This window comes from Pan paniscus, chromosome 19 (assembly GCF_029289425.2).
Source record: "Pan paniscus chromosome 19, NHGRI_mPanPan1-v2.0_pri, whole genome shotgun sequence".
Taxonomy (NCBI): Eukaryota; Metazoa; Chordata; class Mammalia; order Primates; family Hominidae; genus Pan; species Pan paniscus.
The window spans coordinates 55,095,141-55,108,834 of record NC_073268.2 but is presented as its reverse complement, the minus strand read 5'-3'; the positions used below and the strand labels follow the sequence as shown (position 1 = coordinate 55,108,834).

The 13,694-nt window shown below is 45.6% G+C and overlaps 1 protein-coding gene across 13 annotated transcripts in view; it reads right to left on the bottom strand.

The window, feature by feature from the left end:
• The window catches only part of SPECC1 (sperm antigen with calponin homology and coiled-coil domains 1), a 313,351-nt gene that overhangs the window by 213,796 nt on the left and 85,861 nt on the right, over positions 1 to 13,694 (bottom strand). For 11 of the 13 annotated variants that reach the window (XM_063599215.1, XM_055101224.2, XM_063599212.1 and 8 more), the window contains one exon: positions 12,225 to 12,392. In XM_063599215.1, coding sequence (XP_063455285.1) covers positions 12,225 to 12,371 — 147 coding nt within the window. In that variant the 5' untranslated portion in view covers positions 12,372 to 12,392. Of the gene's footprint in view, positions 1 to 12,224; positions 12,393 to 13,108; positions 13,336 to 13,694 lie in introns of those variants that run through there. The other 2 variants (XM_055101218.2, XM_055101223.2) reach the window with 1 other exon arrangement.

The window sequence follows — 13,694 nt, the reverse complement described above, 5'->3', positions numbered from 1 at the left end:
CATGCCCTGTGAGTGGAAGTGTAAACTGGCATAACTGCTTTGGAAAGTGGCAGTATCTACTAACGCTAAGGCTGGAAAATAGAAGAAAGCAACACCCTCTGCTCTTGCTTTGCTTTCTTCCCTGTCATGAAAGGGGTAGGACAAACATTTGCTGAAAGGCAGTAAGTCGAAGAAGGGAGACTCCTAAGTGAGCACAGCACAGTTCCCTGTGACTCAGCAATCCCATTCCTAGATCCGCACCCAAGAGAAGCAAGTACATAGGTCCCTCAAAAGAATGTTCATAGCACCTTTTTTTATAGCAGCCCAAAACTAGGACAACCCAAATGTCCTTCAACAGAAAGGATAAATGCAATGAGAACTACACAGCAAATAGGAAAAAAATGAATTACTGATATACTAATAAATGGGTGGCTGTCCCAGGTATTATGCTAAGTGAAAGAAGCAGACACAAAAGAGTATATACTGCCTGATTCCACTTGTATTAAGTTTAAAAGCTGCACAATCAAATGATGGTAATATAAGTCAGAATAGTGGTTACCTCTCGGGGAGTTACAACCAAAAAGAAACCTTCTGGGGTGCTGGAACGTTCAACATATTGACAGGGTGGTGGTTACACAAGTGTAAACAAATATAAACATGCAATGAGCTTTATAGCTAAGATTAAGATTAGTGTACTTTGTGGATTTTATGGTAAATATGCTGTGCTTCATTAAAACAGAAAAAGAAAATTGGAGTGAAGGAAGTTTGCAATTTAGGCAAAGTCCTAGTTCCACTCCTGCAAATACTAGCCTTCTGGGGTTTTTTTTTCCTTTTTTTGGTAATTTTTAAAACTTTACCGTGCTAAAATAAGCATAATATAAAATTCACCATTTTAAGTGCACAATTCAGTGGTATTAAATACATTCACCATGTTGTACAACCATCACCACCATCCATCTCCAGAAATTTTTACCATCACAAATAAAGTCTACTCATTAAACAGTAACTCGCCATTGCCTTTTAACAAGAGGGATGACGGTAGAAGTCTTTTTATTTTTTCAGAGACAAGGTCTTGCTCTGTTACACAGGCAGGAGTGTAGTAGTTCAAACATGGCTCATTGCAGCCTTGAATTCCTGGGCTTTCCTGCCTCAGCCTCCCAAGTAGCTAGGACTACAGGTGCACAACACTACGCCTGGCTAATTTTTTAAAAATATTTTTGTAGAGGTGGGATCACATGGTCGAGCGCAGTGGCTCATGCCTATAATCCTAGCACTTTGGGAGGCCAAGACGGGCAGATCACCTGAGGTCAGGAGTTTGAGACAAGCCTTGTCAACATGGTGAAACCCCATCTCTACTAAAAATACAAAAATTAGCCAGGTGAGTTCGAGATGAGCCTGGTCAACATGGTGAAACCCCATCTCTGCTAAGAATACAAAAATTAGCCAGGTGTGGTGACACATGCCTGTAATCCCAGGTACTCGGGAGGCTGAGGCAGGAGAATCGCTTGAACCCAGGAGGTGGAGGTTACAGTGAGCCGAGATCGCGCCACTGCACTCTAGACTGGCAAACAGTCTATCCATCTCAAAAAAAAAAAAAAAAAAGAAAAAAGAAAAGAAAAGAAGAGACAGGATCTCACTATGTTGCCCAGGCTGGTCTTGAACTCCTGGCCTCAAGCAATCCTCCATCTCAGCCTCCCAAATGCTGGTATTATCGGTATGAGCCACCACTCCCAGCCTGATGGTGGATGTCTTCATATTAGCCATGCAATCTTGGTCAAGATTTCAAAACAAATTATTAACTTTAAAAACAAATAATTCACATTAAAAGGATGATTTGTGTGCAACTCCAGTTACTAGATGTCAGCATAATCACATTTTCTTTTGTTTTTCTTTTCTTTTTTTTTTTTTTTCTTTTTTTTTTTTGAGACACGAGTCTCACTCTGTCGCCCAGGCTGGAGTGCCGTGATGCAATCTCGGCTCACTGCAACCTCTGCCTTCCTGATTCTCATCCTCCCAAGTAGTAGTTGGGGCTACAGGCGTGTGCCTCCACACCTGGCTGATTTTTGTATTTTTAGTAGAGACGGGGTTTCATCATGTTGCCCAGGCTGGTCTCAAACTCCTGATCTCGGGTGATCCACCTGCCTCAGCCTCCCAAAGTGCTAGGATTACAGGCGTGGGCCACCACGCCCGGCCCACGACCACATTTTCTGAACAACAGCACAGTCCCCTAATTTAGCAACTGGACTGTATTAGTCTGTTCTCATGCTGCTAATAAAGACATACCCAAGACTGGGTAATTTACAAAGGAAAGAGGTTTAGTTGACTCACAGTTCCACATGGCTAGGGAGGCCTCACAATCATGGTGGAAAGCAAAGGAGGAGCAAAGTCACATCTCACTATGCTCTTGGTAGGCAAGAGAGAGCATGTGCAGGGGAACTCCCCTTTATAAAACCATCAGACCTCCTGAGACTTATTCACTATCATGAGAACAGCAGGATTCAATTACCTCCCACCAGATCCCTCCTGTGACATGTGGGGATTATGGGAGCTAAAATTCAACATGAATTTTGGTTGGGGACACAGCCAAACCATATCATGGACCAAACATGACACTTGAGTTAATCCAGAAGTTACACTACTGCCCTTCTTAGAGGAACTCTGTAATGGTCTTTCCACTTCCCATCTCAGAGTAAAAAGCAACCCTTCACTCAAGCTCTCCAACCTCTCAAACCATCCATCAGGTCACCTGTATAATACATGTTTAATATTAAATGACCATAGTCTATAATGTTGGCAGCTTTTTCTCAATAGAGAAAAACTATTACTCACTCTTCCAAGAAGCACACTCAGGTGCCTCCCTGGTCCCCAAATGAAAATCAATTCTGGTTTGAAACTTTGAAAACTCCCTAGATGACTTCTCAAATGAAAAAGGGAAATCACAGTGGTTAAGGGAATTCTTAACGCAATAACGCAAGCCATACACGGTGGATTCTGCTTTTCCCCTATCTGATTCTCTGACATTTCTAAAATCTGCAAGTCTGACTCAAAGTACAGAATTTTCAAACTCTACAGCAAAGGCCAAGAGAGGAAGGGCTCTCTGAAACCCAGAATAAACCAGGAAATCCAACAAATGAGAGCACTCCTACTGGGAACAGAAGTGAAACCCCCTCGGAGATCCCACCACAGCCTCCATCCCCAGCCACCACCCCAGAGCAGCAGAGGTAGAGCTTGCCCTGACCCCTTCCATAAGGGGTTGGTTCCTGGGACTCAAGGTCTTGGTGAGATGACAGCTGGAGGCAACACAAGACAGCAGTGGGCAAGCAGTGGGAGTTTTGCCTTTGAGGCACTGCAAGAGGACCTGGCATGGTAACATAGGTGGCGCCAGTCATGATAAGAACAGGGGTGAAGCAGTAGCAGTGACCAGGGGGAAAGCACAGGTAGCTGCAGCACCACGCTCAGGGCTGGAGGGTCTCTGGTGGGGAGTCAGCAGTAAGTGCTGCATCGCAGAGTTTGTTTTTGTTTTCAAGGGTGGGGAGGGAGTGGGACATGCAAAAGAAGACTTGGGATCTGGGATCTCTATATAGGAGGTTCCCCGCAATCACACAGGAAGGAGGCAGCCCAGGGAGTGGTGAAGGGAGCAGCGCTCCTTCTTCTTACCTATATGACCCAGGTACTGATGCTGCAGTTCCTCAATTCTAAAATGGAGAAAACATTTGAAGGCTAAGGCAAGACAATCACTTGAGGTCAGGAGTTCAAGACCAGCCTGAGCAACATAGTAAGACTCCATTTCTACAAATAATCTTTTTTAAAAATTAGTGGGGTGTGGCACTGCGTGCCTGTAGTCCTAGCTACTCAGGAGGCTGAGGTGGGAGGATCGCTGGAGTTCGAGGCTGCAGGGAGCCATGATTGCACCACTGCACTCCAGTATGGGCAACAGAGCAAAACCCTGTCTCCCGCCCCCCTACCAAAAAAAAAGAGAAAGCAATTGGTGTATCTCTAGAGTTGTGCCCTTAGTTAAAAATTTAAAGCATTTTATTAAGAACATAAATGTTGGAGGCTCTCATCATCTTCAACATCATCATTGCAGCTGTTTTCCTAGTGGCTCTCCATGGTGGTTCTCCAGGCTGGCAGCAACAGAAGCATCTTTAGATTTACAAACAAAATCTAAATCCTCCTTTGGAAGGAGGGCATGAAGTACCATGCTGTATTAGGAATCGGGCAACCTGTGAGCCATGGAGCCCTGGGAAAGTTTGGATCTGGTGGCTCAGTCTCCTCACCTCCAAAAGAGAATTTTTTTTTCTTTTTTTTTTTTTTTTTTTTTGAGACAGTCTCACTCTTTCACCCAAGCTGGAGTGCAGTGGCGCAATCTAGGCTCACTGCAACCTCCACCTCCCAGATTTCAACGATTCTCCTGTCTCAGCCTCCCAAGAAGCTGGGATTACAGGCACGTGCCCCCACACCCAGCTAATTTTTGTATTTTTAGTAGAGATGGGATTTCACCATGTTGGCCAGGCTGGTCTCAAACTCCTGACCTCAGGTGATCCACCTGCCTCGGCCTCCCAAAGTGGCAGGATTACAGGCATGAGCCACCGTGCCTGGCCACAAAAGAGAAGAATTTGAATCACCTAAGATCCTTCTCCCTGTTTATGTCCTCATTGCTATGAGACTGCATATGCTTATTAGGCTTAAAGAATTTATTGATCAGTGTCACTGCATTTTGTGCACATGTACTCAGAGCACAAATAGCAGAGAATACAAAAATACCCCACACTGTCTGGGCTGATTAGTTGAAGAAGGAATGTGCTGATGCCTTCATGATCCTGCACCGACTGTACTCATCACGCCTTCTGTTTAGTACACGTAGTGGCTGCTTTTTCACCCTCCTTACATCAGAAAAACTGCACCATTAAGGGCCCGGGGTAAATGTCAAATATCGTACTAACCAACTGATTGTAACCTCCACTTCAAACATGCTGATTTTTGACCACTGATCCTAAAACAGACTTTATATTCATTCCACAAACATGGAAATGCCACCACTCATAGCCTAGGGCCTGGCTGCGGCAACATTTCACACGGAAAAGAATGTGAACAATGGGTCCTGAGCAGAGGGTGGGGCTCCCTTTCTCGTCCCCCTTCTCCTCTCCCCTTCTCCTCCAGCCAGCTCAACCACAGTAAAAGAGCCCTTAGAATATGGGGCCACCTAGTATGTTAGCTGTAAAGGCTGAAGGGGATTCCAGCCATCCAACAGCCTTTCAGTGAATCCTACAGTGAGATAAAGTCCAGATTTCAGTGCCAGGAGGAAGTGGACGGGGGATGCGGATGTCCTGGGGAGAGAGGGGGGCACTCCTCCTGGGATGCCATGCTCCTAGGGAGACTGCAGCAGCCCTCCACATGTATGTGGGAGAGGGAAGGGAAGATCGGCAGGAGAAACAGCTCCAAACCCCTCCCTCCCTTCTTGTCACTTTGCCAGGGCTGCTTCTGTCGGGCTTGTGGCTTCTCCATTCCTGTCCCTCCCATTCTGAACACTGTAATTCAGCTAAGCTTTACCAAAAACCCACTAGAGGCTGGACGTACATCTTTAGCCTACGTCCACTTAGAAGATCTGTATGCTGTGCATATGGCATGAATGTCAAAGCGAATCAGGAGGCCCTGCCGATCAGAGTTAACCACCTAAAGAGGAGGTTCCCATATAACCACACAGAACACACTTGAGGACAGCACTAAGCTGCAGAGAAACGAATGTGGAGAAAGCCCAGGAGGGGCTGGGGGAGTCCCAAGACCTCACAGAAGAGGCCATGATTCGGTTTTTCTCAGGCAGAGAGGGCAGGGAGGCATTCTGGAGGGGTGGGTGTTTTCCACAGCAACACCAGGCTGAAGACCAACAGGAGCCAGGAGGCCCCCATCTCACGTCACAGAGGTTGGGACAAAAGCTATGTCACGTGGCAGCACAGTTTAGTGGCCAAGGGCTGAAAATACAGACCACCTGGGTCTGAATCCTGGCTCTGCCAGTGCTTAGCTGTGTGACCTTGGGCAAATCACGTCCTCTCTGTGCTTTGGTTTCTTCACCTAAAAAGTAAGTATAATCATGGTACCCACTTCAGAGTGTTGCTCTGAGGATTAAACAAGTTAGCCATGCAGTGTGCTTAGGATAACAGTGTCTGACACAGTATGCATTGAACAGACACCAACTATAACGATAACAAATGAAAACCATCATTATTGTTTTTACTATTGTTATCCTGTAAAAACTAAATTCAAATTAAGGCAAGGAGGGAGGAGGGGAGTGTTTTTAGGAAAAATGAACGCAATGCAAAGGGGATTCCAGAGAGTACAATAGAACATCAAGCAAGTCATCAACCTCTCTGAACCTCAAGCTCTTCTTCGGTAAATCCATCCAAGAACAATATTCAGTAAAAATGCATAGTGTGCCTGCCTGTGATGCACCAGGCACAGCTAGAGATAAATAACACACATCAGCTATTGTGTTCCATTTTGTGAGCCAGCCACACTCAGCTGACTCTGTCTCCTCTTGGACTAGGGGATTTTATGCTGCACTGTGGGTAGATGTGGTCCTGTCCTTCCCTGGCAACAGGATAAGTATGATGTGCTGCAGGCCAGTGCTGTGCCACCTCCCTCCCATAGGGCATGGAGTTTGGGTAGCAGCAAAGCTTTCAAGGGGAGCACTTCATTTCCCCTGCACCTTCCACAAGGAATTCCATTTGAAAAAGACTGGTAGCTTAAAAGGTTTCCTGGGGGTAGGACATAAAGACAAAAAACTGATCCCACGTGTCCTTCAAAACAAACAGCTGAAGGTAGCTACTCTTACTTTGTCACTGCTTTTTGGATACAACATCAAAGGGAAAGCTACCAGTCTCAGTTACTAATTCTTGCTCCTTCTCTATTCACCACTGCATTTTTTGCTTTGTTTCCTGGCCACAGCACCACTTGAGATTTCTGGCTTGCTCCAGAAGATCCTATGAAGGTGTGCACTTCGGTGCTGCTTTGCTATTTAGTAAGTATCTTCACTAACAGCTTCACTGATATTTAAGCTGCCAACCACCTGTATAAGAAAGTATATAAAAGGAAAAAGTTCAAATGCCTCACAGATTAAAGTAACTAAGAAATTCCTCTCAATTCCACAAAGATGTAGAAAAGAATTCACAGCCCTAAAATCATCAGACATAACATAATCTGGTCATTACTGGTGGATAACATGTTATGGTTGGACACTGCTTCTCAAACTTGAGCAGACATCAGAGTCACAGGAAGGGTTTGTTAAAATGCACCTTTGTCCCGCTCATAGTGACATGGGAGCCTTAGGATCTGCTCAGTACATTCCTTTTCTGCTGAAGCAAGCTTAAGCCAATGTTTCATCATTTGCAACCAAGAGGACCCCAATTAATAGACCTGGGCCTCGCAAATGGCACTGCAGGTTCTTTCTGGGCTGTGCTCAGATACCACAAGGAGGATTTACAGGAGTGTATGCACCCTCCCTGGGTGTCCACGTCCCCAGCCTCTGCACCCTGCTTTCTTTCACTGCTCCTTCAGTTCAGGCCAATGTTGAAAGTCAGGTATTTAGACACTTCTCAAAAGAAGACATTTATGCAGCCAACAAACATGAAAAAAAGCTCATCATCACTGGTCATTAGAGAAATGCAAATCAAAACCATAATGAGATACCATCTCACGCCAGTTAGAATGGTGATCATTAAAAAGTCAGGAAACAACAGATGCTGGTGAGGCTGTGGAGAAATAGGAATGCTTTTACACTGTTGGGAGTGTAAATTAGTTCAACCATTGTGGAAGACAGTGTGGTGATTCCTCAAGGATCTAGAACCAGAAATACCATTTGACCCAGCAATCTCATTATTGGGTATATACCCAACAGAATATAAATCATTCCACTAAAAAGACACATGCACATGTATGTTTATTGCAGCACTATTTTCAATAGCAAAAACTTGGAACCAACCTAAACATCCATCAATGATAGACTGGATAAAGAAAATGCGTCACATATACACCATGGAATACTATGCAGCCATAAAAAAGAATGAGTTCATGTCCTTTGCAGGGACATGGATGAAGCTGGAAGCCATCATTCTCAGCAAACTAACACAGGAACAGAAAACCAGACACTGCATGTTCTCACTCATAAGTGGGAGTTGAACAATGAGAACACATGGACACAGGGAGGGGAACATCACACACCCGGGTCTGTTGGTGGGTAGGGGGCAAGGGGAGGGAGAACATTAGGACAAATACCTAATGCATGCGGGGCTTAAAATCTAGATGACTGGTTGATAGGCACAGCAAACCACCATGGCACATTTATACCTATGTAACAAACCTGCATGTTCTGCACATGTATCCCAGAACTTAAAGTAAAATTTTAAAAAAATAATAATTCGAATTAAAATTTAAAAAAAGAAAGTCAGGTATTCAGTTCTACTTTCGGTGGATTTGTCTCAGTGTTCCTGTTTTGACCAGTGAAACCCTATCTATCCATTTACTATAAAGCAAATATAGTGAGATGCTAACTGTAGGACCTAGGTGGTGGTCTATGGTGTCTGCTGTGGGATCCCCTGTACTACTGTAGAACCTCCCCGTGTGCTTACAAATTGTCACAGTAAAATATTGGGAGGGAAAATTACTTGCTTTTTTGTCCACCACCATTTCCTCTTTTTCTCTTCTGCTCTCTGACTTCCTTTTTAGTATTTTTCTTCTTCCCATACCATAGGTGGAAAGATTAAGGTCAAATCAGAGGAACAGAACCAGGGCTGGAAAGGTCAGGCGGGCTACATTTCTTTCTGCTGCTCCTTCCCTCAAGCCCTATCATTTTCCTGCACAGAATCAGGCCTGGAGAGGACAGGAATCGGGAAGGAGAGCAGAAGGCCCCTAATATGCGCATGGTACCAAGTGCAGAAAAAGTTATTCAAAACATTAATTTTAAAAATTAACAATACAACAATAAAAAAATTTAAAATGATACAGTATAACAACTAGTATGCGGCAGTTACATTGCATGAGGTATCATAAGTAATCTAGAGATCACTTAAAGTATATGGGAGGATGTGTGTAGGTTATATGCAAACACCCTTTATATCAGGGACTTGAGCATCCATGGATTTTGGTATCCACAGTGGGTCCTGGAACCAATCCCCCAAGGATACCAAAGAATGACTGTATTTGCTTTTCCCTGACATTTTCTCTTTGGAACAAGTTTCCAAAACATGAACCTATCAATGGGAGAAGTGTCCAGCATCTCATTCATTGTCCTTTAGAAACATTCCTATGCTTCTTCCGGCCTTATTTTATATATATATATATATGTATTTTTTTTTTTTTTTGAGATAGAGTGTCACTCTGTCACCCAGGCTGGAGTGCAGTGGTGCGATCTTGGCTGACTGCAACCTCCGCCTCCCAGGTTCAAGCAATTCTCCTGTCTCAGCCTCCCAAGTAGCTGGGACTGCAGGACTATGCCACCACGCCCGGCTAAGGCTAATTTTTTTTTTTTTTTTTTTTTTTTGGTAAAGACAGGATTTCACCATGTTGGTCAGGCTGGTCTTGAACTCCTGACCTCAGGTGATCCATCCACCTCAGCCTCCCAAAGTGGCATAAGCCACCCTGCCCGGCCGAGGCCTTATTTTAAACACTGCTTTTAAAAATATTTCCATATTCCAGCAGCTCTAATGGTCTGTTATTGTGGAATGTATGTATTCATTTAAAAATCTAAGTTTATATGTTGCTTATTGGATATAGAAAAAATAATAATAAACATAAAAATCTAAGTTTAAAGTGTGCTGTTGGGTTGAAAATAATAAAAACAAAAATAATGGAAATGATGTTTGAATCCAGGATAATAGAATAATAAACAAAATTACACATAGGATGCTTTACCCACATTTACTCCTTATGACAAAGAAGGTGTTACCTTCATCTGAAAGACAAGGAAGCACAAGCTCAGGGCAGCTACACAGCTTGCCTGCAGCTTCACAGTGGGGAAGTGGCAGAGCCAGGATTCCAACTCAGGCCAGCCCCACGCCCCCAAGCTCCTCTTGTTCCATCAGACCGCCAGAAAACAGGTGTGCTCATCATTCAATAAATACTGAGTGCCTACCAGGTAGCAGGTGCTCTTCTAAGCACTAGGGACAGAGCTGAGGACAAAAAAGAAGCATACAGTCCCTGCCTGCACGGGGCTTACTTTCCAGCCATGAGAAGACAGACCGTAAACAAGCAGGTGTGTGCAATGGCATCAAGAGCAGAGAAGGAAAACAAGGCAGCAGGAGGAGGAGGATGGAGGTCAAGGGCACTTCCTATAGAGGCACCAGGTGCTTTCCAGGCAGAGGGAGCAGCAAACACAAACACACTGCCGCAGGAGTGCACCTGGCAATCCGAGGGACAGCTGTCACCAAACACCAGCAGAACATGTGGCTGGAGCTCCAGGAGCCAGGGCACAGAGGAGCAAGACCACACCTGAGAGGCAGGGGACAGGGTTGGGCCCTGAGGGCATCGCTGGCCATGTCAAGGACTCTGCTTTTCACTCTGAGTGAATGGGGAAAGCCACTAGAGGGTTGACGCAGAGAAGTGACATGACTCAGGTGTTCCAAGGACCCTTCCTAGGGCACAGAAGGGTGGGGGCATGACCCAACTGGTCACAAGGGAGGCAGTGGGAATTGGTTGGAGTTGACACATATTTTTAAGGTAGAAGTGATGGCATTTCACTGATGGGACTGTGAGACATGAGAAAAGGAGGGTTTAAGGGTGATGCCACTGGCTGTGGCCTGAGCAACCAAAAAGATGGAGTTGCTATTTACACAAATGGGAAGATTTGGGGGAGCAGGTTAGGGGGTGGTGAGAGAGATGGAGAGGAAGGCATTGAGATTCAGTTTTGGACATGATACACTTTTGGACATCCAAGGGTGATGTCACAAAGGCAGTTAGAGGGGTCACAGCTGGAGATGCAAATTTGGACGTTATCCACTTAGAGTGTTAAAAGCCATGAGAATGGACCCGTCACCTAGAACAATAGTTCTCGATGGGGACAGGGCTGTCCCTCAGGGGATGTGTTGAAAATCTGAGGGCACATTTTTGGTTGTCACCATGACTGGATGTGTTACTAATATTTAACGGGTAGGAGGACAGGAAATTCAGATGTCCTAAAATGCTCATGACAATCTTACACAAAGAACTGCTCCACGACCCACACACTTTCCACATATTCCGCAGGCACTGACACAGGTGGAACACCTTTTATTATTATCTGAGCCTAGAGCCTCCCTCCATTTGACTCATAAAAACAATGTGCCCCTTGCCTAGCTCTAAGAGTGTCTTCACCAAGAGTGTCTGCTCTAAGTCCAAAAATACTAAAACAAAGGGAGCCGGCACCATGCTTGGTTCAGAACTTCACCAAGAGTGTCTGCTATTTCAAAACAATCCCGTCACTCCTTCTGCAGCAGCCTTCACCGTAGTTGAGTCATCAACACAACTCAAATCAGTCTGCATCTCAAATCCAACTGCACTGTAGCTGTCACGCCCATGGTGCTTTAAGGAGCATCTCAAGGCCTTTAGCACAGCTGTGCAGATGGAAATGCATGCTAATATAGAAGATCATATTGATTTTTCTAAAGTATTGCATGAGGTAGGTGCTACTGTCTATGAATTCATCTCAGGGCAGCTAAGGAGGCACTAAGCATTGCACGGTGAGAGCCTCTCATGTAAAGAAATGAATGCAGCTAGAAAAGAGATGAGTCTAGGAATGTGGCATGGGCCCACCCAACCTTAGAGACCAAAGGGATGGGGGGAGGAGAAAACCAGAGGAGAACGCACTCCCTGATGAAGGGCGTAATCAACAGCGTCCATGCTGCTGTGGGGTCCAGTAAGAGGGGCTTGAAGAACTACAACTGGATTGTGGGGGGCTGCAAAGATCGTGCATGACCTCGACCCCTATCCAGGGCGGTGCTTGGGGCAAAACTGCCGGGATGTCCATGCAACCCAGGGCAGAGGACCTTAATTACTGTGTTAAACACTTTGCAGACCTCCTTTCTGGACCCCAGAGGGCCCCCACTCCCACCCGCTAGCTCTATTCCTTCATGTCCAGGCATGCTGGTCCTCCTGCGACCCCTCCTTGGGAGTCTCCTTCCCTGCCCCGAGAGGCCACTGGTTTGCTTACTGCCCTCTTCAATCCTCCCAACCCAGGGTATCCAGGCGCTCTGCCTGACCCTGTGCATTTTGATCCATACCCTGCTGAGTCGGGACTCAAAAGCCAAGGAAGTTGAAGACTTAGAACTCTTCATGCCGGAAGAGGCTGCAGGCAGAGGCCGCACCCGGTCTGGGCCGTGGCCCCCTGCTCTGATGGCTGGATTCCAGGGCTTGGCTGCACTCCGCATGCTTGACTTTGTGGGTCTGTCCTGCAAAAGAGCAGAAAAGAAAAACATGTCTCCATCACTTGAACCTGCTGCATGACATCATCACACTTTACCCCACATACCACGTCACCATGAACTATTACAGGGTAGGAGCACCTATGATTTGGCTGGAAATACAATATTCCTAAGATGGGTTTATAGGCTTTATACTAGGCTAATTTTTACAACTCCATAACAGCTTTTACCAAACTACTGAAACATATCCACATTACTGATGTCCTGACATCATTTTTCAGCAGAATGACCTGACACAGCATTCCACCAAATACCCATACACTATGTATCTGTATCTCACACCCAGATAAAACAGGTCAGCCAGAGTCAACCAATAAAATGCCCATAAGCTTTGTGGCTTTAGGGTTGACAAAGGAACAATATACTTATTTTTAAAATAAACATAAATGAATTACTTGAAGGAATTCACAGAAGCACAAAATGACTTTTTTCTTCTTTTGGATAAAAATGGGTATCATAAAAAATTAATGAAGCATATTTTAATTGGTCAGACCCAACACTGTTGGGCAGAGTGACTGCCCTAACTACAATATTTTATGAAAGGAAAATTGTTCAAACCAGCAAGATACAGCTGAAGACATCAGGGGAAAATCCACACAGAGATGTGGAAGGCAGCCCGAGACTGGCCAGCAGGGACCGGCACTGTGATTCCCGAGCGAGGAGTGGCCTGGTCCATCCCTCACCCTCTCAGAGCCTCTGTTTCTTCTGTCAATAACATAACAGGACTGGATTAAATGCCCTCTCAGTTCTCTTCCAGCCCCAACCCTGACTCCGCCTGTCCCCATGGACTCAGGGTGTGACACAGGGCACCAAACCCATGATGTTCTGTCCTTTCAAAGAACATCAGAAATGCGCTTTACAAAACACCCACAAGTGACAACCAATTCTAACTGCCACTCTCACAGTGCACAGGGTGGGGGCAGGGTGGGTCTCACTAACTGCCCCCGGGGGATGGCGGCCAGTGCTAGCGTCCCTGGCTGCCTCTCCCCTCACAGCCCGTTAGCCAGCCACGAGAAGAACCACAGGCAGCATCCTGCTCGGTCTGCGACCTCGCTTCTCCTGACAATGTCTCTCTAGTTCCCGACCATCTAGTTCCCGACCCTATTGAAACAGTGACCAGCTGGTGGCGTGTGTCCAGGCATGCACCTGACTGAGCTCACGCTGCAGAGCTGATGGCAGCGGCTCTGTGAATGCTGCTACCAGTGGAAACACTCCTTTAAAGGCGGCGTAATTTGTTTTCCATAGTGTTTCCAAGGAAAACTATTAATG